At 44.8% G+C, this 27988-nt stretch overlaps 1 protein-coding gene across 2 annotated transcripts; it reads right to left on the reverse strand.

Annotated features, from left to right (window-relative positions):
- Positions 1-27981, reverse strand: LOC119163458 (decapping mRNA 1). Of its 2 annotated transcripts, none has more exons than XM_075873093.1 (10): positions 27650-27981; positions 19897-19937; positions 19371-19495; positions 17885-17951; positions 17645-17813; positions 15815-16196; positions 14934-15199; positions 7728-7842; positions 6005-6102; positions 1-433 (listed from the first exon to the last, which is right to left on the reverse strand). In XM_075873093.1, exons 1-10 carry the CDS (start codon positions 27779-27781, stop codon positions 320-322), a joined length of 1509 nt encoding a protein of 502 aa, XP_075729208.1. In that variant the 5' UTR covers positions 27782-27981; the 3' UTR covers positions 1-319. The 2 variants fall into 2 exon arrangements, with proteins under 2 accessions (XP_075729208.1, XP_075729207.1); XM_075873092.1 differs by having other exon boundaries at positions 15815-16199.
- Positions 27982-27988: the final 7 nt, after the last annotated feature.

Genomic DNA, 27988 nt, shown 5'->3' on the forward strand with positions numbered 1-27988 from the left:
GATCCCTATACTAAACACCTTCGTGTAGCTGCACTCGTAATGTTTCCATAGAGGTAGAAGCACCGTGCCACCCAATGGTGCAACTAACGTCTTCTGCCAGCTATGCTGTGCAGACTCACAAGGTTACGTCGAGGTTTGGCAAGCGTCCGTCCTTGCCTGCTTGAGCACATCCGACAATGTGCGGCTGAAACGCGTGCTCAGCACTTGTCCATAAGAGCACCTCCAAACAGTCTCAGAACGCCTCCTGCGGAAGATGAGGTGCCGTGGACTCTCCGCAAGGCACAAGAGCCGTGCAAGCACGGCTCTGCGACATTTGTTTTCACAAGAGGGTTCCCATAGATGAGCCATTGCCAGTCCGCGTGTTTAGGTTGAACCGGCTTTTCAGGCTTCCCACGTATGCCTCGTGCAGCTTCACCAAGAAACTGTCGTCCGTCTGGAACGAGCAATCATAAAGAATATGTGTTTCAAGGGGAACCCCGTCTCAGATACATATCTCTACTTTTGAGCAGATTTTTATGAATCTTTTGCAGCTTACGTATTTATATGTCCTGGTTACAAATTTGAAATTGTTTTCTTTTACTGAAATTGCAGTTCCAAAAGTATTCAAAATTTCATGTACCCTGATAAAAGTAAGACTTACAGTAGATTCTCATTAAATAGAACCTTATGGGACCGAGAAAATATGTTCCATTTACGGAGACATCAGTAAGGGTGCAGAGTAGAAGTACGAAATCAATCTTGTCAGAAGCACTAGTTCCATTTAAGGGGGAAGGTGGGGATCAAAAGTGAAATTCTTTAGTTTTTGTCGTAGAGCAATGAAATTTGGCATGCTTACTGGAAACTGCGCTAAATGATAAATGACAAAGTTTCATTCAGCTATCTCCAGTAGTTCTGGCATCATAAATTTTTTTATCCATCAGTGTACTACCAAACTTGCCCAAAGCCTGGTGTGACAAAAAAACATGGTAGAAGCCTATAGTTGCTCTTATATTTTAGCCATTGGGATGGTTGATGTCGTGACATTCTGCAAATATTTTTATGACTCTGTTTTTATTTTACAGAGAACATTGTATACATGCTTGTAAATGTGGTCGTTATCATAATGTGAAATTAGCTTAGGAGTAAAAATACTGAGGTAGTAATTAACAATTATGAAAACGTCACGACATAGAAAATTCACTGAGAAAGACAATGCAAAAAACCACATGAAGATCCGTCAAGCCATAGTCATGCAAGCATCGTGGCAAGCTGGACAGTCGGGTCAAAACACGTTTCAGAGAAAACTGGCATTAAAGTTGAACAGTCAGTAAAGGTCCATCAAAATGCCCCGGGACTGTAATACTTTGTGTCTTTGCTTGCGAGGGTCTTCTTACGTCATTTCTCTTTCATTTTTTTGCGCTGCGTGCTTTTCGTTTTCTTTGCTGGTCTTTTTCTTCAGCTCTTTGAAGGGCGAGGCTAGCAGGTTTGATGCCCACGGACTTGCACATTTCAGTGTAGGCTCGCAAATTCCCAAAATTGTAGCGTGCAACTGCTTCATGTACTGTTGTCTCCACTGCGAACAATGAAGCGTGTTGGTCCTTTGAAGTCAGTGACCAAATAACTGAATGCAAGCTTTCCGCCGCATTCTGAGTTTTGTTGCCTTTGCATCGCTCCAACAGTTGCGGGTCAGAGAGACGTTGGTATACAGGCAGCAGAGCCTCCGCTACACGTTTCGACAGGTTATACCTGTGAGGTGGTGCTGGCTCCATTTTGGCCTGTGCTGAACGATGTTTGCACCAGCTATCAGGGCCAGGTGGGCAGAGCTCATGGTGAGGCTCGTCGTCGGTGGACGTGACGTGATAAAAAGTGGCCATCACGGCCCTTTGCATGTCAGGGACACTTGTGTGTTTTCGCAAGGCTAACCCGTAGTAGCTGGTCAGTTTTTTAATCAACTCCTGCGTCAGTCCACCTCTCCCACCCAATGGCTCCCCTTTCTTAGCTCTTGTCACCAGTGTGCGGAGAGCGGTGCCCATTCTCTTCTGCACATGGTTCACGCAGTCTTCTTTGGTCAGTGGTATGAAGCCGTACACCTCATCTTTGCACAGAGCAAGATAGGTTCGGCTGTCACCATCACATATAATGTTGGTGTAGCGGAGGCCATACCTGCTGACAGAGCGCCTGAAAAGTGTCACAGCAGCCTCCACTTCCATCTGTCCGGAGCCAACATCAGTATTCTTCTGACATTGATGTTTCTCAGCCCAAGTGACGAAGTTGGGGTCGCTCTCTGCTGGTTGTTGACAACACCCAAGACAGAAGTTGGAAAGGACTGTGCAATCCAGCACAAGCCCCGTGTAAAACTCAATAATACATCCTACCCCAATGTGTGAGCTGTGGCCTCTTGTAAGCCACGTGCCGTCATACACAACTGTGATGTTGTTTGGGCTTGATGGCTGCATCTTACTGTACACGTCTTTTACCGCAAGCACAGCATCTGCAAAGATGTTTTGTGCAGCTTCCTCTGCTCCTGGTTTGAATGTTTTTTTAGGTGTCCCTGATAGGTTTTTTGATGAATGCCCCGATGAGAGACATTCATTGTAGCCCAGAAGTCATTCAGGGCAGTGGGCCCTTTTCCAATGGACTTGATTGCTTGCAAGGCTCTTAGGTTGACTTCAAAAGCCCTTCCTTCGGAATTTCTACTGGATGACCAAGGTGAATGAATAGGGCCACAGGAAGCACACAAAAGTACCAGTTTTACTGCCAGGCCCAATTTTGTCCCATGCTGCACTGACAAAGTCTTCTTACAACATTTTGGGCAGAGTGCAGGTCCTATTAGGGACTTCATGGCAGAAACCTGAATTAGGGTGAACTCATACTCTTTTGTTGCCGATATTTGCTCCGTTTGCTGCGCGAACCCGAACTTCCGCTCCGTTGCCGACACCTCGCGAAGTGCATCGCGGACACTGCTGGCTTGCTTCTCGGCGCCTTCCGAGGACACGAAACGAGGTTCCAGGTGTATTTGAACGGTGCGCTTCCGCTGAGGCAAACGATCGCCGACATCCTGGACAGCTGGCACCACGTCGTCGTCCGCCGCCGCGAAAACGAAACTTTTCTCGCGTTCACACCGCACCGTGATGCCGCGGCTAGTTGATGGCCCCGGGTCTTCAGTGTCACTGCCAGGCGTCGATTCACCGTCACTTTGAACAGCCGGCACCGCATCGTCACCCGCCGCAGCGAAAACGAAACTTCTTTCGCGTTCGGGCCGCACCGCAACGTCGCGGCTAGTTGACGGCCCCGCGTCATAGGCCTCACTGCCGAGCATCGGCAGCGAGCAGGTGTCGGCTTCCGACGACACGTAGCTTGGTGGCGACGCGGTACTCGGTTCGTCTGATTTAATCGCTGCTGACTGCTTCGTTTTCCAAACAGGAGGCTTGCGTTTACGCTTCCCGTAAGCGTACTTCGTCCGATACTTCGTCCTGCGCTTCCGGTCCACGCGACGATCCATTGCGGGCGCTAAGCCTCGCGCTAGAGAAGAGTTGGCGTATCGGCGACCGTATCGGCGTATCGGCAGGGGATTCGCAAACTATAGTGCGCCAGCGTGTGCGTAGCAGACGTGCGTGCGCGGAGCAGACGACCAGCGCAAGCAAGCGCGTCCCAGCAGCCACTCACAGAGCGCGCTCAGTACCACGTGACAGGAGCGACCAATGGGTGCGCGTCTAAGGCGTCACGGATGCCTTCGCATTTTTTCTGTTTGTGCATTTATCTTAGCTCGTAGAGTCGTGGTTTCACCGGGAGAAGTACGGCGGTGAAGCAAGCTTTCCAGTGACACCAAGCTTTCCGCGAGCGGCGGCGAAGGCGCGGAAGTATCGCGCTTGGAAATGGGCCATTTTCGCGCAGATTTCAGCCAGATTTTTGCGATCCGCGGTCAGAAAAACATTTTTTAAGCTTACTTTGAGATCGTTTTCGGCGGAAATATTTTTAGATATGATAGAAATGGTGATGCAGAATCCAAATCTGCCCTTATCCAAAATTCGTTTTTTGGGGGGACGCGGGGATCAAATCGCGAAATTCGCCACCGTTGTAAATCGCCACCGGTGTAAATCGCCACCAAATCGCCACCGTTGTAAGACCCGCGTCACGGGTCTTACAACGCCTGAAAATGGAAAAAAAAAAAAGAATTTGTTTGCAAAACTTATTTGTGGGATGCTTGTGATTCTGAGCACTTACTCTTACACTGCTAACGCTAAATTCACTCGGGAAATGCAATAAAATGGGCTTTCAAAGCACCCCGGCAGCAGTACAATGCCCCTGAACGAACGAAATTTGTTAGAAGTTCATGCGCGCCACGAGCGTTGCAGCGGGCTGAGCGCCGTTTACTTGAACTGGTTTTGAAGCCGTTTCCTTTGTGCGCAATTTGCCCCATCTCAAAATGGCGCCGTTCAAGCAGAATGGCCGCCATCGCTGGTTTCTGCAGGTCATTCCTAGGTTGCTGATTGGCTCTCACTTAGTGCGCATTTCGAAAGCACCGTACCGCTTCTCTCACTGGCTAATGTGGCCGGCGCCCTTTTCAAGAACGCCGTCTCGCGTTTCCCATTGGCTGGTGTGAGCGATGCACAATTTTTTTTTCTTGCGCATTCGCCGCCCGTGGCTGTTCGACCGCGTGCGTCTGCTTTTGCGCTCATGCGTGTTTCTCGATGCACCGTACTTCTGCCTTGCGCTGGTAGACTTTCCACGCGATCGAGATGCGCGGAGACTCTCGTCTGAAACCGTCCTTGCAACAAGCTTTTGGAAGCAGTAAAAAGCGGGCTTGGAACAAGGAGTCGCAGGCTAAAGTACACCGTCGGGACGAAAGTTTGGTGGAGTCGGTGCCCACACATTTATAATCCGCTCCGCGTAGAAGTAACTTAAGTGCTTATGCAAAACGATCGCGCGAGCAGCGGAACTTGAAGTGCATCTCGCACTCGGCTTATGAAGTCGTTTGAGCGAAGGGTAAGAATGCGTCCACTTGATTTCATTGCGATCTTGCAACCGATCTAACCGCATCTTGGTAAAGTGCACTCCCCAGAAACGCTAAATCTATGCAATTCCCTGCACTGTTTTGGGACGCTACGTCTGCGCGTGGCTGAGTGTAAGCAATGCTCAGCTCATAGTGACCTATTACACAGGGCAGCATGCTGCCTTAACATCCAGGTGGTTATTTATTAAGATCTAGCCACTTAATTAATGCAAATCTAGTTCTCATTAATTTACAAAGAAACAGTGGCTTTAGTCTCATACCCCACGGTTTTTGTAAGATAAATACATTTCAGAATTATGGAGCATCAACACAACTAAAATTTTTATATGATTATGTATATCAGCATCAATATAAATAGTGACTCCACATGGCACGTCTCTGGCTGAAGCTGCATCTTAAACAGCACTAAAAAATTATGATGGAAAGTGCCTTAACAAACCCATAATTAATAAAACTTCACTTATTTTCTCATAATCTGAAAACTAATTGAAGTACAATAAAACTAATTACATTTCTGAAATCAGTAGAAAGAAACACATATACAGCACCTAATTTCATTAAAATATCTATAATTATAAGAAATCTGTACTTTTGAAAGACCAATGTCTCCTTTTAAGCAGCACACACAGTTGGGTAGCAGGTTGTTGCTGCGATGACTGTGCCTACGTGATGCCTGAATGCTGATAGCATTGGCTGTGGAAGTCAATGCCAAAAGGGTTCTGTTGCCTCTTTATAGCATAGAACAACGCCACTTCCCGATATGTTCTGCAAAAGAACACGGAGTTTCACGGCTTGACGTTCACAAGCAACAACTGCTTGAGGCTGTAACGTGGCCCACATTTAAATCTGAGAACGTGTTTTTGTACATAAACTGGCCCACCACTGCGTGCTTTTGGCCAAACATTAAAGTGCGCACATGAGAACCCGAATATAAAAAGCCGTAACTACCGTTTGCTGCCTGGACACTAAAATGCTAATCTGTGAACAAAAGGAAAGTTAGCAATTGGTCACCTGTAACATGTGGACCAGAGCATCCTTCAGTTGATCCTTTGTCAATGCACTCACAGGCTCCTGTTTTTTGGCCACCACATCACCATTCATGAACATACCTGCAAAAGTGGTAGTACCCAAAATCAAGCAACGCACTGTTAAATACCCCATAAATCTCCAAGGTGCAATAGAGTAATTTCCTGCAACATATTCAATTTTCCCACATATATCCAACCTAATTCATGCGATATCACAAATGCTTCCAACTTTCCTTTACAGGGGCTTTGCAACACTTTTCAAACTACCCCATTGCGTGGCTTCATTAAAAGAGTTCATCGCCCGGTAATCAACCGGTGCAAAAATTTTCAGAATTTGTCAAGTATAATTGAAAGTACAACTATTTTTTCGCATGCTGTAATGGCTTTCTCTCTTCCATTGCTCGACGAGCACGCCGGAAGCTGAGCAGTCAGGGATGGCACGAGAAAACGAAGTTACGTCACATGCGCGTCATCACCTTGAGCGCCCTTTTTTCTTTCTTTTTCAAATGTGCCGTTTACTTTTAGTGAGTTCACGAGTCCGCCTGGGCACATGGCGGCCCCATGCGAGCCCATGGTGACTATGCAGTCGCGTTTGGGTTTGTGACGCAGTCATTTGGGTATATGGCATCACTTGTAGAAAGACGAGAAACCAATTTGAGCTGACGTTTGAAAATAATTGCCGATTCCAGCCCACAAGTTGCACTATGTTTGGCTCGCGTGTACCCAGGTGCCTCAACTACTGACCGGCAGCGTTGTGTCTGACCATGCTGGAAAAGTGATGCATGGCCCCTCTAAAGTTTGACTGTGCAAACTCCATTGGTTCTCTAACAAAATTTTTGTTGCCATTTAGAGGTTATAATGTGGATGGTATTTAATGAAAAATTTGTGGCTAAAGTTCTAGTCTTCATTTAAAATGGCAAATCAGCCCATTATAAGACACGGTTGAAGTCAGACCATATGAGAGAACAAATGACAATGCAATGTGACAACGTAAGTGCTACTCACAGCTAAATGCTTTCGTGCACTGTTGAGTTCTATGAAATGACAGAGGCACACGAACAATATGCAAGGTACATAAATAAATCGTGCTTTTAATAAATTTTACCTCTTCGTGGCGTACAGAGAATGATGTCTGGCGAACACAAGCGTACCTTTATGAATGTGGTAGGCTCTCAGCTGGGTTCCCATGTTATGCGATTTTCATTTAAAAAGTAGAACGCTTATTTGCAAGTACTGTGCACATGCTTTTCATTTGTTTTATCCTTTGTTCCACTTGTGCTATGTGATTTAAACAGTGTTAGTCTAGTCTAACAAGTTGATTGATAACACCTCACATTGTTTATGCTTGCACACTTCTAGCCTCTTCTTGATTCAAGAATCAAGAAGAGGAAATGGACATGGGCTGGGCATGTAGCGCGCAGACAGGATAATCGCTGGTCATTAAGGGTAACTGACTGGATTTCCAGAGAAGGGAAGCGGGTTAGGCGGAGACAGAAAGTTAGGTGGGCATATGCGATTAAGAAGTTTGCGGGTATAAAATGGCAGCAGCAAGCACAGGACCGAGTTGACTCGTGGAACATGAGAGAGACCTTTGTCCTGCAGTGGACGTAGTCAGGCTGCTAATGATGATGACTTCTAGCCTTACTTTACGATACTTACAGAGCCTGTATACTGTCACTACAACAGAAGAGGAGAGATGTACTTACTAGGAGTCGCAAACGATGCAGAGCCAGATGACAAGGAAGACATTGCAGCGAGTTGGGCAACTGGTTTTGTGAAAGCCATGGGTGTGAGCAGGGGCAGGTCTGATGCAGATGGGGCCTGCACGAGCATTTGAAACACATGACGCACTCCTCTCCTGTATCGGATATTGGGCACAAATTTAAAAGACTACCAAGTTGAACCCCTTTATAAGGGCAGGGCAGCAGTTCATGTCTTTTATATGAGATGTCTCTTATAAGCAGGGTACCACGTATGCATTTTCTTATTCACCCGCATTTTACTGTAGGCACATTGGTGTCTCTCATACAGACAGTGAAATGTGGCACACATTTTTGCCAGAAGTGAGTCGTTGGGCTAGTTGGTCAAACGAGTTAAAAGGTAAAAACAGCGCAAACTAGAAGTGACAAACCCAGAAACGCTCGTCTTCTCTGTTATTTCTTCGTTTGTCTCTACTAGTTTGCGCTGTTTTTACCTTTTACAAATTTTTGCTGTTGAGGCACACAAAAGAATTCTGACTGGTGCTATGACTAAGAGCTAGAAATGTGCAGTACAGGCAGCAGAACCAGATGTGGAACTCGACTGTAGCTATCAACCCTGGCACAAAGCAACAAGAAAGAAAAAAGAAAGGGAGGGGGGCCTTATTCTTTCGGAAAAATGAGGGCAAGCTAAGCTGTCATGTGTTCTATCACACTGTGCAAATGCTCCATCCTAAATAATCCCTTCCTCTATGCTCACAATTGGACCTTCTCTGGCAACAGGCGACAATGAGATGTGGCAACGTGCAATATGACAAGTGACCTCGATAAGATAGATTTCCATATCAGAAACACTTGATTGCTGACAAGGTCACAATAGTGAGAGCATCAGTTACACTGAAACCTCATCATAACAAAGTTGCATCATACAAAAATAAAAGTTCATTATAACTGAAAATTCATCATAAAATTTCTTCCTAACACTGTGTCTATTGCAAGGCTATTTTTCATTTGCTTCGTTATAGCTGATATTCCGTATAAACACAGTGTGTACTAATAGGCATGTTAAGGCCGCATCTTTGAGAGCAGGCTATATTTATACACCCACAGTTCCATAAGCTTGCCAGAGCTGAGCTTTTGGTGAACTATGTCATCCGTTATCTGCACCTATGGAAGCTTTAATTAAAAAGGGGAGTAAGCTGCACCAGACAATAGGCGTTTCCAAAGTAAAGTACTCACCGATCGAGATGCAGCACCAAATTTTTTTAGTACTTATAACAACTGGTGTGTGAAATTGATCAAAATCACCCCGTCAGGTCTTGACGAATCTGGTCTCTAAAAATAATTCTGGCTCTGATCTAAGCATTCCGAATTAGAATTAAGGGAAGACGTGGCAATGGAAATTATAAATTTGGTCAAAACGATCAGCTTTTCAATTAAATTTTTTTCTGTAATCCTGAGACCACGTTTTACATCACGGTGTGATTTTAGATCAAAATAAGTAGGAGAAGTTGAAAAACAAGCCAATTACTGGTGGGCTGCCATCAAAAGGTACGTGAAAATAGGGCATAGCAAAATGCAAATTTGTTGCTTGCAAAGTGCCACCATATTGGCATGATCATAAAGAGGACAAATTGGAGCTCAAAATAGCCACAAAGATGCATTTCTCCAATGAAAAATAAAGCCAGCTTTCCTCCGTGTTCCGTTTTATCAGGTTCTAGCTTTAATTTCTTCAAGCTCCATTTTTCAGGTTTCATTTTTCCAGCAGTTGCCGTCAGTCATCACTGTGCCATTTTACAACAAGTTAAGCTATAGCCATTCCGTTTCCTGCACTTGAATTGTGAGACATTGGTGAGCACCGTAAAGCTGTTCATATTTGTGTGCACATCATACAGATTTTTGTAATTGGCTTTTTGTAAAAGTAGTTGGTAAGACAATATGTCCAGGACATTTCTGAAAAAAATAAACAATTAAAATAAACCAATAGTATTACAGCACAAAATAGATGCTTGTAAATATCCTTATGCAAACATTTTGACGGACTTGTGTCTAACTAGCTACTTATCTTACGGTGTTTTAACTCAGAAGTTATATTAGATAGCTCAAGACCGATGTCGGTTGTGATATCAGCACAACAAATGACATCTGCATGCCGAATTTCATCCCAGCAGCTTCATAAATAACAAAGATAATTTTCATTGCCGCGTCCTCCCTCAAGCTAGTATGACCCAAACCGCAGAAAGTCAAAACGAACGTATGCACATTTCTTAACCCTAAATTAAGAAGTGAAAATTTATGGTCTCGTTTGTCTTTTCTTAGGGGGGACGTGCCTTTGAAAACGAACCTTCTTGTTTCTGGTTGGATATTGATGAAAATTGGCACTAAGGTACTAAGAAATGCCTCACAGTGTTTCCATAAATATTTCGAGGCGATAACCACAAAAACCTAATGAGGAGAAAATTATTTTTTCATTGAACCTCGTGGAGGGGCTCGAGGATTTACAAAGTGACAAAAATAGTTGGTTATTACTGTACGCACAGCCAAATCCAAGCTCAAGGGGGCTGCATATTCAAAATAATTTTTTTGCTACACTAAAACTTGTAGTTAACGTTCTCTCCAGCGACACTGCAATGAGCACACTTGCACTACAAACAAGAAGCTCTACAAAAAGTTTTCAGGGAGTAAAACAAGAACTAAAGATTGCAGTCTCATGAAGCACAGTTCAAGAAGCATTACCAAACAAACGGAATCAAAATCTGTGAAGTGGTTGCCAAGATATCTGGTCCACCAGCTGAGCATAATTAAAAAAAAAAAACAGTATTAAGAAAACTGCATTTGAAGTTTCACCTTCTCCTTACGTTACTAAAACACCTAAAAATAGTTATCTTAGGTCTGTCTTGCGATATTTGACTTCTTGGGCATGTGGCCTCTGCCCAGTGAACCTTTGTTGCCTAACTTTTTTTCTTCATAACCTTTATTTTTTTTTTTTCGATCTACAAAGAAGTATAGATTTCAAACCAAGTTCTGTGTATGAAGGCCATATACTGAAATGATTACACATCTTTCTTGTGTTCAAGCTGTCATTAGCATAATTAAGTGCTTCTTGATTACCAATAATCCCTGAACATTTTTTATATATAGAGAGGTTTATTATCAGAAAAATAGCTCACACCATGACAGCCTATGCCTTCTTTCCAAACAAAGCTATGGGTAGAAAACTGGTGGCACAGAAACATTTTCACAGTTTATTTAATGACACGAAACGGGCATATAAATACGTGCTCTTTTGCCACTCTAGCCGTGAAACGCATCATCATACGACCGGTTGTGGAAACGCTAATCTACTAGGCTTTCATTGTCTCAGAACATTCATACACGCTCGCAGGGATACCAAGCACGGCAAGCACGTCTAAATCGCAACACAAAAGCCTATTGACAGCACTCCCTATGACCGTAAATTGTGCGGCCGTGTAAGCAGTGCAGCCGGCGTGTGGCGCACTTTGCGGCGGCGTTCGATGACGCGCAAAATGTGTAGCTATGATGACTAAATCCGGTGCGCACTGCAGTATCGCATTTTCGAGTGCCGACGCAGGAAATTGCTAGCCGATGTTCTAAGCAATCCTTGGCAGTGGAGGGGGAATTGACGAGCTTGACTGTGGGTTCCGCTGCCTATGCGTAGAATGCCCGTCTGAGGTACCGAGAAGGCAGCGAGTGATGTGCATCGTTGCTTGCGAAGAAGCACGGCGCCATTAGTCCGCTAGCGCATCATTTTTGCCCGCAAAGTTCATCTCGCCATCAGCGGAGTTAGGTCTAAAAACGACTCCGATGACTCGCCACGCCCATAGATTGTGCGCCCGCTCGTAGTAATCTGATCGAGCATCCCCTTAGAGCTCCTAACTAAAACATAACTATATCCTAGGTGATCGTCGAGCTGTGAACACGACACAAAGTAGCGATTTTCGAGAGCTATGTCCTCGCGATGCACAAGCAGCACATGGCGATCTCCCGGAGCGAGCATCGGGCCAGTGGGGAGGCGAGCTGGGGCAACATGGCCGCCACAGCCCATCAGGGGACTCAAAACGACTTTCAAACATTTGCATTTTGCGCACCTGTTTGAACAAGTGCGCAAAACATGAAGAATGAAATTTGAACATGAAGAAATATTCTTTCAGATGAGCCCAAGATGCCAGCTCCTGGCCGTACTATTGTGAAGCTATAATTTTTTAAAGGAGCTGCTTTCTTGTGATTTACAGAAAAATGTTCAATACCTAGGAGAGTGAAACGAATTTTCTGATGCACTTCTGTGCAGTTTATAGTGTAGATAATTTGGAATCGGATAGAAAAAGGGTTCCAGAAACTGAAAACTTTATTATTAAAAAATACATTTTTTTGCAATTTTTCACGATACGAGTGAGGGTCTAAGAAGGCCAAAAACCGCAAAAAAATTGACTTTTTGAAGCTGACATTTTCGGAATCTGTACCTATTCTTGCACCTATCTGAGAAATTTCTAGCTTCTCGCGTCATTATTTCTGGCGCAAAACCAATTTATAACATCCCTGTGAGATGAATGTGAGCGCCAATGGACACTAAAATCACTCTTTTTCCGCGCCGAACTGTTGCCGTTACACACGAGCTATCGTATTCATGTTGGTCTCGTTTGGAAGGGTCGTTCTTCATCTTCAATTTTCCGCCACCGCTGGCTCGCCTTGCTCATTGTTTTTTTTAGCGAAGACGCATCATCGAGAAGCACTAGCGCACAATTCTATAGGCTGCTTGGGGCATGTGACAAAACCTAGCCATCCGATTGGCCAAGTGGCGTTTTCGACGTCAGCTTCACGATCATGACGCGCACGGACATGCGCCATTTTGTCATGGTGCTACTGATTGCCTGCGGCAGTAAAGAAGTTCCGTGCTACAGTAATTAGTGAAGCAGGTGTGGCGATCGTTCGTTCGCTGTGAACTTCAGAATGAGCTCCTTTATGGCTCTGGACAACAAGGATAACAAACTCATTGTGGTCAACGGCGATCGCCGAGTCACTGGTGAAGGCAGGCCTAACTTACGTACGAGCCCGTTGGTTGCCGACAACGCTACTGTTTTGCAGCCTCATCAGTTAGAGGACGACAAGTAAAAAAGCAGAAGTGAAGCTACAAGAGATATCAATCTTTGTAGTGATGGAACAGAAGCGCAGTCTTATCGCTAAACGCGCCGATGCCGCAGTTCCCCCCACCTGATGAAAGGACCTTGAACTGCGCGACGGGTCGTCAGCGTGGAGTATGCCGTGCGTCGACGAACAACAGAAAGTCAATCCGTTCGCGGTGAACGTGCTCGCCGCTCGCGCAATGGAGGCTACTGGCAATAGCTAGACTGCTTTTAACGACATGTTCGCAACGTTGTCGTGGTCTCCGCTCGGAAATGTGGCAGTCCTACGTGAAAAAGGAAACTGATACCTCGGCATTCGCGAAGCCTCGAAATTGATGAGCGAGGGACCAAGTTTGGTTCGTGGTAATTCGTTCTGGACAAGCCGGAAAACATCGCCGTGTCATTCGACGGATCTTGGATGACGCGCGCACATTTGTTGCACATCGCCGTCAATACAGTCACCGAACTGATAAGCGGCCTTGCGGCAGACGAGCACATGGTGACAACTTGCTACAGGACTAGAAGAAACGACACGCTCGTGCACACAATTAGTCCTATTACATTCCTCCTGGTGCATGTTAACTGACTAAAAGTATCTGTGCCATGACATTTTTCACTCGAAACGGCAAAATAAAGTTTTAACAGCAGTACTTTCGAAGTACAGATTTTGACCACTTTCTTTTGCTTGTTCGGTGAAAGTGGACCTAGGACCGCTAGAGCTGTAATTGTTTTTGCACAATGTAGCTAAATGTGCACAAAAAATAATGCTGAGAGCCTATTTATAATGGTCAGCTTCATTTTTTTATTATAAAAATTTTTCTTTTTGGTTACATGCAATGAACTTTATTGTGCTGTAATTCGAGAAGTAATAGTTCAATTATCGGTCAGCTTGCAGCTTTGAACTCCTTTGGCTTTCTAGTATCCATATATATGTTAATGACTATGTAATTCTAAACACATACATTGTCACGGTTAAAAATTTTAGAATTCTTTGTTTTCTTGATTTTCTCAAAGCGGCGATTTTGTACACTTTGCATAAACATTCCTGCAATATATCGGAAACTATTACAGATAGCAGAATAATTTTTTTTTGCCGCATGAAGCTATATGTTTGGAGCACACAACATGGGAAGCAGATTTTGATTTCTCTTGATGCAAGTTTTTAAAATTAGTCTTTTGTGTGACCACACGATGGCCACATTGAGAGCTATGAAGTTTAGTGTACTGTAAAGTAAAAAATAATGACCCAATCAGAAAAGTGCTACCTATGTTGTGTAACTTGTGCTTTCTAGTGTTGGTCCCTATGCTATTTGTAAATTTCAGACTGGTGGTTATTTTTGTATTATGGTAAGAACAATAGATATTGTTATCTTAATTAAATAATGAACTAATGAAGCTATATAAAAGATAACTACATATTTAAAGTATGAAGAACAGGCTGAGTAAGCTTGCCAACTTTTGTCACATTCAGTTCAAAATAAATGAGAGAGCCCTAAGACCCACGTCCCCCCTTAAACAACATGGGAACTAACGAACAATGATGGCAAGGAAAGTATCGGGAATGTTATTTGTAGTAATTTTAATGTAAATGTAAAAGATTGATTTAGTGATATGTGAGGTTTAACGTCCCAAAACCACCATATGATTATGAGCAACGCCATAGTGGGGGGGGGGCTCCGGAAATTTCGACCACCTGTAAATGTAAAAGAAAGAAAAGTGGACAAAAAGAGGACTTCCCGCTCACAGAGACTAAACCTGCGACCTTCCAATAATGCCTCCGATGTTCCACGATAGTCCGATGATAGAGGATCGAAGGTATTATTCGAAGGTCGCAGGCTCAGTCACCGACCACCGCAAGTTATCTTTTCATCCACTTTTTTTGATTTATATAACAATTACTACTAATAAATTTCTTATATTTTTCTTGGCATAATTGCCTTTTCATTCTTTCAGCCCTAAATTGTCCGGTTTCAATTCATGGGTATGGTACAAGTGATTTGATAACATGACAAGAAATTTTTTCCTCGCAGTCTGGTACAATGCAGTTTCCGCAGTGTAAAACAGCCGTTCTCACCTTGCACGGCTCTCTAACAGAGCGTGGGCCTCGAAACGCAGCCGTTGTTGGCGAGGAGCGGCGCTCGGAGCTGCCGATGCCAGTCTCCAAAATGGCCGGTGTCGCCACGGAAGGCAGCACGCTTTTCTCGGCAGAGGATGAGGAAGGGCAGCACAGGTTGAGCTTGTGTCGCAGATCGTCGCTCATCTCCCAAGCCGATATGTTGGCCTGGCAGGAGGCCGCACGCACGCGCGGCTGCTCACACGACACGTCACCATTCGCGTCAGCTGTGGGAAAGAAAGCGGCACGTGGTTGTTAAGTAACATTGCTCCCCTTTCCATTCTCTTTCACACTAATTTCTCATCCTCAACTGCTGAGGACCTTGGAAATAAAGGAACTAGATGATTGCCGATGGTCGTAAAGAACATTCTTAAAATATGGCACGAACAAAACTATATAAACTTTGAAGAAAATAAAAAGTACCACACTTGGTTTGTCAGAAGTTAGAGCTCCTATGGCATTATCAAACAAAATGACCAAAGTTTCTTCACCTCATCATCAACTCCACACCTGGCTCTTGCAACTGCAGTGCCTTAGCACTAGCTATAGAGAATTGCACTCACATGTGCCATGTCTTGAATGGCATTTCCCATGCAATACATTTCTTAAACCTTGGTCGTAAGTCAGCGCTTCATCCGTCTCTTCCACTGTCCCGTGTTTCCCACTCTTTTTCGCTTTGTTATCACGTACCAACCAACTCAAATGAGCACTCTAGTACAAAATATGTCAGCGTTACAGTTTTTCGTGTCACTACCTCGACTATTTCACGGCTATATATATAAATTAAGATTGCTTTCAAAGTGCACATTAAATGCTTTCAACGAGTCAACGCAATCACCGACCTTCCTTGAGCTGTATCCGCTCCACGTGCTCCACCCTATTCTCGGGATTGGACAGCAGTGCTTGCAGCAGAGCATCCTTTGCATCTTCAGCTTCGTCCCCCGTGGGCTTCGTCTGACTAACAGCGGCAAAGAGAGACTCCACGCTGAGGGGCGTGGATGGCACCTGGGTGGTTGGCGCGGCAACGACACCATTGGTGGTCGTCCTCAACGGCGTGGGCTTGTGCAGCCCGTTCGGAGGAGACGACACACTGTCGTGGTGGCCGTTGCTGGCAGCCTCCGGTTGCGCACTGTTTGCCGTCGCCGACGAGACGAAGGTTCGGCTTCCTCGGCCCCGAGTCCCGTTTCGGTGCTGCTTTTGGCCAGTAGAAGTGGCCTCGGCTTTCTTCTGCATAGCGTGCGCGATTCGGATCAGCGATGCACTCAACAGGAAGAAAACACTAAACCAGAGTCAAAAGCTACTTCTCATAACATGCATGAAGCCTCAGATCTTTAGATTTGTTTTTATTCCACAAATTTCTTTGTACAGTACAATGGATATTGAAGATGTTTTTACGTGGGCTTTACCTTTCACACCAATCTAATTTCAATAAACAAACTTTCATCAAGTAGTGCACTTTCTGGAAATCCTTTCTGGTATTAATAATTTCTGTGAGTGCAAATATTAGAAAATTATGAATACTGTATTGAATAGCATCTTGTTGAATTGGCATTTTCATCAAGCATAGCATTTAAAAAACGTGAATACTATAATATAGGTGACGAATATGTTCAAGTGAGACATGCAACCAAATAAACAAAAAATTAGCACCAATTATGCTAAATTTCATCACCACTGGCATAGTATGCATAAAACATGGCCACTTATGTGGTGCTGTGTCACTTGGTGAGCTAAGTTTTACCAGCTCTACACAACGACTGTTTGCCACTCAGAAAAAATCTGTGCATGCAAAAAATCTACCAATTTGTTCTTGATGCTCCACTGGTGCTCTGAATGCTAAAATCAATAATAAGAAAATGCTAATATTACCTGGGGTTTGATGTCTCAAAACCACAATATGATTATAAGGAACGCCGTAGTGGAAGGCACCAGAAATATTAACCACCTGGTGTTCTTTAACATGCACTAACATCACACAGCGCATGGGCCTCTAGTGTTTCGTCTCCATGGAAATGTGACTGCCGCAGCCAGGATCGAGCCCGTGACCGACGGGTCAGCAGCTAAGCACAACAGCTACACTACTGCGGCGGACAATGCTAAAAACTACAAGTACGAGAATGTGAACATCATTCAATATCGACATTGAGATGTCCGTTCGATATTATACTCATTTCTGGCACTGCACAATGCACTACCAGATAATGACACTCTTGAACAAAAACAAATGTACAAAAGGAATAACAACAAACCACAGATTAGGAAAAGTAATAAAGCAAGAAATAAGTGGGATAATTCTTTCATAGTTATTTGTGTTACTTGCAGTTTATGTTTTTTGTTTGTGCTTAGTGATTTGCATTTGAGACAATGATAAGACCTTTGCAATTTTATATTTACCAAGTTGTTTATGCAATTTTACTGTTTCTGTGTGTTTTCTTATCTATCTAACTTTAACTTTCTTCCCAGTGGCCTGTGTGTGAACTGTTGTTACAGTTGGGAGGACCTTGTCAGGCACAAACACCTTCAGTCCTCTTTTTCTTGCACACATTTGAATAAAATCAATTCAATTCAATTTGCTATTAAATTAGGTCTCAAGATAACACCATTCGCACGCACTCAAGGTTATTCATCCCCTGCCATATTCTTATCCTTGCGAAGAGATCTTTTCCACCCACCATGTTATACTGGTCCTTTGCCTTGGACAGAAGGGCCACAATGTCCTTGGGACGACCGTTCTGCGAGGCAGCTGGAACAGCCAGTTGAAGCTGGTGCAGGCTGTCACTCTCGGAGGCGCAGCGCTGGCGGTTCTTTGACTTGGATGACATCTCGTTCTCTTCTGCTAGGCTGGACATTGTCACGCAAGGCACACACAAGGTAAGGCCTTGTTTGATTCACTGCCCGCAGTGATCACCTACCTCTGACAAAGCTTCCCGACCCTTTCACACTCGCTTGTGTCGTAGAACCAGATGCAGTATATTCCAGCTGCACGAATTAAATGCATAAATTACAATCAAGAGGGGACCCTCTGCAAGACTGTTAGTACGTCCCCTTAACCCTTTGAGTGTTTTTGCCAAATGCCTACAATAGTGGTTCCCTGCCTCAGTGTGTATTTGCTGCACAGGTAGATTTTCACCACTCTGTTTGAAATTTTGTGCTGTGATGGCGATGCATGCTCAGTGAGAGGTCCTGGGCCTACAAGAAGCAATGGGAGGTGCTAGTTGCATCAGCACAATGCGATGTCTGCGGCAATGTTGATAAGCAACACTCTTCTGTGGTTTCGGTTTCCTCGCGTCACCGCAATGAAGGTGCGCGAAATTTCATTTTTATCTTTAATGGTACTCCCTTGCAGGGACATTGGAAGTTCATGTCCCTTTCTATTGGCACTGCTCTTAGCTTCTTGATCACCGACACTCCTGAGGTATTGCCGTTCTTAATTGCAGAGTTTGCTCTGTCCAAGGCAGCCACACGTAGAGACGATGCAGTGTGTATGCCAGCACAACTGATTGCTCCAGGAGAGAACAAAGACGCGTGCCATGTGTTCAGATGGTGATAAGGCACTGTGCGTAGACCCGCGTTTTAAGAAATATCACGTTCTGAAACGCTACTAAGCGTTTTCTAGTTTGGAGTAATGCAGACACCAAAAACTGTTCATTTTTTTAAAACATTTTTCCAGACTTTACACATTTTGTACATTCAAAAACTGCAGCAAAGCAGTTTAATCATCTGGGAAAGTCTCCTTCTGAGAAATGTGACACTCAAAGGGTTAAACTACTGTAGTCAGTGACAACCAAAAAACATAAATGAGCTCCACCACCAGAACGGCAGCATACCTGTCATTCAACTGTGCAAAAGCATCGAAGGAGGCATTTTTCATTGTAAATGTTGGCGCAAGAAATTCTCAGGCAACAGAAATTATTTAAACATATTTTCTTGGTCCCTACATGTTTCATTTAACAAGAGTCCACCATACTTCTCCACTAACATAAATATGGTAGACTCTCGTTAAATGAAATATGAAGGAACAAGCAAAATACACTCCATTTAAAATGAGTTCTGCTCATTGAAAAGAGAAAAGGGGCACGAAATGCAGGCATGAAGTCAATCATATTCAAGAAACTTCTTCCATTTATGCATCAATTCTGTTTAACAGATGTTTATTAACTAAAAGTCTACTGTACTATGCCTGTTAGTATAAGTTTAATGTCCCCGCTTGAAACATTAGGCTTCCCTGAGCAGTGGTGCCGAAACATTTGCTAGAATTTGCAGGAAGTTCGAGTTCCAGCACAATACTAGGACACGAACAAATGTTTTTGATGCCTCTATTACAACGCTTGAAAACCATGCCCTAGGAACCATAACCTGTACATGCAAAGAAGGAACAAAAAAAAAAAAGCGACTCACAAGCACTCTTGTACAAAATGAACGGCGACTGTGTTTGGAACTCAACCTCTGGAGTGATCACTTCTAAGAAATTTGTTGTGTTCAGGCGGTTCATAACAATGAAACCATGGCTGGGGGTCTTTGACCTGTTAACGAGATCAAGAAAATCCAAGCGTAGTGGATGGTCAATACGAAGAGAAATTGAGGCTTAAAAATAATTGCATTAAAATATTCATGTAGCATAGATTATTTTTTTTACACAATTGAAAATGCAGTGCTGGCAGATGATGCACAGGAAAAGGACAAAGTTAGTCCCAAAATATGAGGAAAAAGTGTTTTTACTTTTTAACTTCTTTGGTCTTTCAAGATTTAAACTAGAAGGTGCAAATGCATGAAACGTTCACTAACCTTACTGGAAAGTGTGTAATGCAATAAGAATAAAATCCAATAGCCTCTTCCCAGATGAGAGGACAGCACTTATAGTAAATTAATGAAACTTGGCACGCTCAATTACACAACAATAGAAAACAAAACAAACAGTGCTCACCATGCAAAGATGAATAAAGATCCTTCAATTTCTGTTTTTTCCTGCATATGAATGTAAATAAAAAAGAACTTTAAAAAACAAGGTAGTACAGTTGAGTCTCAAGGGGCACTGACACGTAACTTTCAGTCACTGCTTTCTTTTGTGTGTGTGTGTCAAACAAAAGGTTAAGCCCTCAAGATCATAAAAAATGTACTGGTAAGTACACTTGACAAACGATTTGCAACACGCTTTTAATAGGCCACTCACCAGGCCCCATACCGAATTTTAGTTAGACAGTGGAAGTTGTTTGGTGTCCGATGAGAAACGTTTTGCCGCAAAAATTTTTCGAATTGGTTCATTACGAGCGGAGAAAACAGGTTTTTTGAAGCGGCGTGAAACGAGGGTGAGAGGAGGCGAGCTCGATACCCTTGCCGCTCCTCCGCGTAGCCTTTGCAAGCCAAATCTCTTCCCCACCCTCTCCAGCATCCGACCATGAGGTGACGTGCGCATGATGTGCCCGAACAAGCCGAGCCCCCGTGCACGCGAGCAGCGTTGCTTTGTTGACAAGCGTTTGTCGTCTTCTGCCTGTTTCTGCGGGATTGTTTGGAAATGCTGGCTTAGACGCGGTAGAGTAGATGAGCACAATGAGTGCGTGAACACATAGGAGAATTCCACGGCGGTCGTCTACTCAATGCGCTGACCACGGGGACGCGAACGCATGCGAAACGCTGGCACATTAGCCCCGCGTCTCGTAGCATTTCACGCGAAAAAAGGTAAGAAAAACACGCACAATTTTTTATTGCGTCTCATTATATATTTCAAGTTGTATTCATCTCTGAAAGCAACAAATTCATAAACTACGCATGTTGTGTTAAATAATTTTTGCCATGTCACGTGGTATACTCTTGACAACGTCAGAGCAGAGTCGTCTACGTAGAGAACCAACGTCACCGCATTGCTGTGTACGTAGGGCCATTCCTATGCCCATGTCATGCCCTCAATCTCTACGCGTGCGCCGGCAGAGGGGAGGGAGAGCAGCTTTCATCTTGAAATTTGACCCATTTCCGCGGCACGTAGCGTTGCAAATTTTGGCAGACGTGATCATGAACGCCTCGTCTATGCATTGCGCTTGTCAGCTGAAAATTGTCAAACCTGGTGAGTGGCCCTTTAGGAATCTAGTTTTGGCTCCTACCGTACACTAACGTTAGTGCACAATAAGCTCTGTTGGCGATGTACAAGTGGCCTATTTGTACATTTTGGTACCTGACATCATCGTAACTAGTGGGCGAAGTTACCAGCATCAATACTGTAGCCTTACGTTATGCTAATGTTGACTTCAGTATGTTTGCTGTGTGAAAGTTTAGTTTATTGCCAGAAAATACAATATATTCTCAGCATTTACTGGGCTTCAAACTTGGTCAGAGCCATCTCTGTATACATATTTGCATGGCATAGTGAAATCAGCTTCGAAAATTACAGTCAGAAATTTTTAGAGGACTAATGAAGCAAAGGGCAACACAATACAGACAATGTTTTGGTTTTGTGGCCTACACATTTCTACGATGGGAGCTTCCAGGGACATGGTTTGTGTTGGATTGCTGTTTGTGTGAACACCTGCTCAAAAGTATTGCATAAGTTAAAAGCCTGAATTCTCTGCAGCTGCTCATAGCAGACTTGTGATTTTAAAATAAACACTGTGGAAGTGTGTGTCAACTTTCTATATTAAGCACAAGGTTCATGTATGCACATAAAAAACACACAGATGAACTTGTCCTACATGAAACCGACACTGGATGACGCAAATAGCAACATCATAATGCCATTGTTATTATTAACTGATAAACAATGAGAATTACTAGCGACTAAACTAGCAGTTAAGAAAGCACAAGCAAATCATCCTCAGGGCAAAAGGTCTTCATTACAGTACTTATTCTTATGTCAATGGACACTTTACAATGAAGTGAGCGCCCCCTATCTTACGCCTGAGGAAGCATTCGGGGAAGCTGAGTGCGAGAGTAAATGTGCAGAAAAAATTTCTCACGGTCGTATCGTTTCTGCCTGAGTGAACAAGCTAGACCGCAGGACATTTGTTTATATTCTTTTATCATGTATAAATCAATGAAGAAGAGTGTATTTGGTTTTCTTATTTTCTCGGGAGTATCGCAAAAACGATACTCCCGACACATATGAAAAACAACAATTTTCACGTGATAACGAAATAGTTAAGGTCCCTAGATGAAACAAGTTTCCAAGGTAGTGACACCTTTCCCTTTCTTCCTCAACTATGTTTTTGATGCACCCCCTGGAAGGTTCAAACCTTTCATGAAAAAGCGAATGTTTGGGTTCAGTTGCTGCGGTGAATAGATGTAAATGAAACAAAATGGAACGAAATGAGCCGTAGAATAAATGGTTACCTTTATGAACATAAACGATACAACACACAAGCATGCGGAATTTGCGTTACTCAACTGGCAACATTGTGCAGTTCTATATTTTACACCACTAGCCATGGCGTCTGGTTTTGCACCGTACATAGTAGTTCATAACTAGTCCAGTTCTCCAAATGTGTTTTGTTCGTGCTGTGACACAGTGAACGCGCTTCTTGCTGGATCCTGTCAGTGACCACAGGGCGTGACAAGTGATTACAGCCGGCTTGTGCACATGCAAGAAAAAACCCGACAGACTGGTACAAACGCTGGAATAGCAGCACTACAATAACGTTTTTTTTTTAATGTGCCCATTTGGACAATCGTAATGCCAGGCGATTCTGGTGCAGTGCATGAAACTTCCAGAAGAGTGAGAGTTCTATTGGTGAGGTGTCCCGAAGCGCGTTTCGGCTCCTTTATGCTGTGTTCTGGTCAACTGGTTAAACTTGAAATGTTCCTGAACGTGCATTGATTACACCCTCCAGCTGCTCTGTATGCGCACAAGTATTTGTACCAACTGGCATGCACTAGACGCCCGCCTGGTGTTTCAATAAAAACTGAGTATAATAAAGAACGGTGCCGCAATTTCTGTCATCGGATGTCGGAACTTCTCGCGGATGTTATTCGAGAACTTCTTGCAGAATGCCATGTGATTCACCGCTGTACTACCGCATATCGCCCACAAACAAATGACTTGACCGAGCGTTTCAACCGTACTCTTGGCGACATGCTTTCTATGTATGTCGCCTCCGACCACACCAACTGGGATCTTATCCTTCCTTACGTAACGTACGCTTACAACACGGCACCTCAAGCGTCGCCGGTTGTTTTAGTTAAAAAGAAGGATGGCAAGGTACGCTTTTGCGTAGATTATCGTCGCCTAAACAAAATAACACGAAAGGATGTTTATCCTTTGCTTCGAATCGATGACGCCCTCGACTCTTTACAAAACGCAGAGTTCTTTTCCTCCCTTGATCTACGCTCTGGGTACTGGCAAGTGCCCATGAATCCGGATGATAGGCCAAAAACTGCCTTTGTTACACCAGACGGGTTATACGAATTTAACGTGATGCCATTCGAGATATGCAATGCGCCGGCAACGTTTGAGCGGATGATGGACACTATCCTACGAGGCCTCAAATGGAACACGTGTTTGTGCTACTTAGACGATGTAGTGGTATTCTCGCCCGATTTTCCCACGCACCTTCGTCGCTTTGAACAGGTTCTACGCTGCCTCTCTGCAGCAGGCCTCCAACTCAACTTGAAGAAGTGTCACTTTGGAGCGCGCAAGCTGACCATTCTCGGACACGTCCTGTTGAAGGATGGTGTTCTTCCTGACCCCGCTAAGCTACGTGCTGTTCGCGAGTTCCCGAGGCCCGCGTCTCTCAAGCAGCTGCGTAGTTTCATTGAGCTTTGCTCATACTTCCGCCGCTTCGTCCGGGATTTCGCCTCGATCATGGCGCCTGTGACAGACCTACTTCAGGGAGACCGCAATCTATCTGCGTGGTCTCCAGCTTGCGACGGTGCCTTTGCGAAGCTCCGTGAACTGCTTACAACACCACCCATACTGCGTCATTTCGATTCAAGCGCTCCCACAGAAATCCACACAGATGCTAGTGGTGTCGGTCTTGGCGCTGTACTCGCCCAACGAAAGCCTGGTTACCAAGAATATGTTGTTGCGTACGCGAGCCGCACTCTTACAAGAACAGAAGCAAATTAATCGGTAACTGAGAAAGAATGCCTAGCGATTATCTGGGCCATTACAAAATTTCGGCCTTAGCTGATTGATTTGTGGGGCTTAACGTCCCAAGCCTTATCTGTGCGGCCGCCCTTTTGATGTTGTTACCGACCACCACGCGCTCTGCTGGTTATCCTCCCTCAAAGATCCCTCAGGATGCTTGGCACGATGGGCTTTACGGCTCCAAGACTACGACATCCGCGTCATTTATCGCTAAGGCTAGAAGCACGCCGATGCCGACGCTCTTTCGCGTTCGCCTGTTTCTACTGATATTGCGAGTGTCTCCATCCAAGACAACTTCCTTCCACTATCAGGACCCATCAACATGGCTGCGGAGCAGCGCAAAGATTCGTGGATTGCGTCTCTGATCGTTTACCTATCTGAAACACTCGCCCACCCGCCATCTCGAGCGCTACACCGGCAAGCCTCTCACTTCGCCATCCGTGATGGAATACTTTATCGCCGCAACTACCACCCTGACGGTCGCAAATGGCTACTCGTCATACCAAGGCATCTCCGCGCCAGCATATGTGCTGCTTTCCATGCCGATCCGCAGCGTGCGCACGCTGGTTTGTTTAAAACCTACGCCAGGCTACGTTTTCGGTTTTATTGGCACGGCATGTACGCATTCGTTCAAAAGTACATTCGATCTTGCACAGAGTGCCAACGCCGCAAGCACGATCCTAGCCGCCCTACTGCACCAATGCAGCCGTTACCGTGCCCAGTGCGACCATTCGACCGGGTTGGAATAGACCTTTATGGTCCTCTACCATATACATTAGCTGGGAATCGCTGGATTATTGTAGCGATCGACCATCTCACGAAATATGCAGAAACGGCCGCTCTACCAGCCGCGACGGCACGTGACGTTGTGTCTTTCCTGCTGCAACGTTTTGTTCTGCGTCACTGCGCTCCACGTGAACTTTTGAGCGACCGAGGCCACGTCTTTTTCGCGGATGTTATTCGAGAACTTCTTGCAGAATGCCATGTGATTCACCGCTGTACTACTGCATATCGCCCACAAACAAATGGCTCGACCGAGCGTTTCAACCGTACTCTTGGCGACATGCTTTCTATGTATGTCGCCTCCGACCACACCAACTGGGATCTTATCCTTCCTTACGTAACATACGCCTAAAACACGGCACCTCAAGCGACGACAGGCTTTTCTCCATTCTTTTTACTTTATGTTCGAGAACCATCATCTCCAATTGATACCATTCTCCCCTACCGACCCGACTCATCCGAAGACACACCAGTTTCCGAAGCCGCGCGGTATGCGGAAGAATGTCGGCAATTAGCTCGCACCCTTACAACACAAGAACAAGGGCTACAGAAATTTCATCACGACAATGGACGGTCCAACTACCAATTTTCGCCCAACTCTCTAGTTTGGCTGTGGGTGCCCCCCCAGTGCTGCTCCTGGTACCTCTACAAAGTTTGTCAGCAGGTACCATGGACCTTATCGCGTCATAGAACAAACTTCCGCTGTTAACTACCTCATCGAACCCCTCACGGCCACTGTGGACCTGCGTCGCCGAGGTCGTGAAATCGTACATGTGGATCGCCTCAAACCACATCACGAACCACTTGTCCTCACGAGACCTTAGAACACTTACTCGGCACCATCTTCAGCAAGGGGGAAATATGTAATGATGAATGTAGTGGGTCATGCAAATCTCGGCAAACACATTGTCAGTGCTAAGCACGAGACGCTCGGCCCGGACTGTCGCTGATTTCGCTAGCTAGGCCTACGCTCCTACCTGGTCTCGGATAACAGTTTTGACTGTCTCCGTTCTTTATTATATGAGAAATAAACGCGCTTCGCAGATCTGGGTCGATGAAGTTGCATGAAGGCATTCGGATGAAATGTTCCATAGCTATATTCTCAGAAAGTCTCGGAAGCTCCGGAAAAAAAGTCTCGGAAATTCTCGGAAGCTTCATCTCGGAAAGCACGAGGTAAGTTGAAGAGAGCGAAACCATTTTCTGTTGTTTTACGGCAATGCAGCATTGTTGAAAAACGCTGATGTTGCATTGTGAAACAATCTTGGTCGACTTGGTGCACACTGAAACGCTCCTCCTCAGTTTATGTCCTGGCTACGATTTCGTCTTTGGTCATGTGCGCATGCGTACTCGTTTTGAACCTTTTTCATAATAATAAATAACACCATCAGCCATTTGGGAGATCACATGCAAGGAATGCACCAATTACAGTCGCGGATGGCAGAGAAAAGGAGGGGTAATCCAGAAAGTGAGGGAAATGGCTCGAGAACAATGAGTGACGCTACCTTAGAAACTTGTTTCATATAGGAACCTTAATGTAACTACACGAAAGTTGAAATTTGAACCAGTCGCGCCATCCCCCATATGCCCGGCGGTTCTTTTTTCCATGCATCAAACAGAAACGAATAAGCCGCATTTTATTGCGCCTCTTGATGCACGGAAGGTTCTTTATTTAGTGCAGCTAGATTGATTACTAGTGATTAATTGTAGGCGGTTCGTTTGATGTCATTGGTACTTATTTTTAAATGTCCTATCGCTGTGCATGTATTATTGTGCATTTACCTCAACTTCTCGGTAAGTGGGGCACTGCTGTTAATAATATTGTCGTTTTAGATGTCACACACTGAGCTTTCACTCTGACGTAAATTTCTATTTAACTTTGGTGTCCTTTAATATGCAATGACCGCCGCAAATTTCGTAACACTAATGAATTTGGTAGTATTCGTAGCAGCGTAATCTTCCAGTACTGGCTGAAAAACGCGTGAACAAAAAATGTTTGAGCGGCCACAATACTAAATCTCGTGCAACCACCACGCTTTTTCTTTGTTTGTATTTAACCTTAAACAATGAGACTCCTTCTCGATCGAGGACGTCAGCAAAACAAGCTCTTCATGTACAATATCGTTGAAATATAGACCACCATGATTCTCAATTATCAAGTTTATAAAATGCGAACACTATGTAATGCATCGAGCCGCTACGCGAAAAGATGAGCACTGCAACACACACCCAGCTGATACAACGCGCGCGCTTATGCGACAACTGTTGATCGGACGCGTGCGAAAACCTCCGAACCACGTCTCACATTTGCCAGTAACTCGATTTTTTTTGTTTCCTCACGAAACACCGCAAAGCGTTCTGACCTCGTGCGTGCTGAAAGCAAACAGACCGATGGCGCTCACTTCGTGCTTTCGATAGCCTCAACGTCTCCCTCGGTTTCCACAGAACCATAATGGCACAAACACAATCGCAGCCACTATAGAGGCTTCGAAATTCCGGGCAGTACTTTACCCGAAAGCTGTCAAATGTGACCCACGGCCAATCGACACACAACTCCGCAGTCGCAGTGCCGAGTTTGCGCTATGCCTATTTACCGATGCCCCCGAATAACGGAACAACGGAACCATGTTGATAACGAAACAGCCGTTCCGTGCTTGACTTTCAGGCGCCTGCTCGATCCACCTGCGACTACGTTGTTTTGAGGTCGAAGTGGCTGCGTGGCCACCATGACCGCCCCGCAACAGCGGTCATCAGGGGTGCTATTGTTTGAGGAAAGAGCGGTAGAACGGGGTGAAAAAATAGCCGCACAACGCTTGAGGTGGCTCACCCAGCCGTTTGTCGCCGGGGCAAACTTGTACAGCGCCACTTGGCTCGCGTTGTCCACAATCTCGGTGACCGAGGAATCGACTCTCTGCAGGGCAGCCAAGTTCATGCGGTTCTCAGCTGTGCTGGAGGACATCACTCAACTCACATAACCTCTCCCTACGGCACACTCACTACACTGAGACACGCGCACCTCTCCCCTCTCGCTTCTTTCTAAAGCAGCCGTCACGGGATCGAGAAGAGGTGGAGGAGGTCGTTCCAGTGGCAAGGAGGAAGCAGACAAAAAAGAAATTCGCTCGTATTTCTTTACCTCGTTTCGGTGTAACGTTCTGTTTGTTTTCAA

Source organism: Rhipicephalus microplus, chromosome 9 (genome assembly GCF_043290135.1).
Source record: "Rhipicephalus microplus isolate Deutch F79 chromosome 9, USDA_Rmic, whole genome shotgun sequence".
Taxonomy (NCBI): domain Eukaryota; kingdom Metazoa; phylum Arthropoda; class Arachnida; order Ixodida; family Ixodidae; genus Rhipicephalus; species Rhipicephalus microplus.

What these genes read in the sequence shown, in the direction of transcription:
- LOC119163458 (XM_075873092.1), bottom strand. Translation starts at nt 27,781, where the DNA reads ATGTCCTCCAGCACAGCTGAGAACCGCATGAACTTGGCTGCCCTGCAG. An exon ending in CATTTTGTACAAGAGTGCTT is followed by an intron (nt 17,952 to 19,370) that starts GTGAGTCGCTTT and finishes TAATTCGTGCAG; the next exon opens with CTGGAATATACTGCATCTGG. An exon ending in CAAAGGACCAGTATAACATG is followed by an intron (nt 16,200 to 17,644) that starts GTGGGTGGAAAA and finishes CACGCTATGCAG; the next exon opens with AAGAAAGCCGAGGCCACTTC.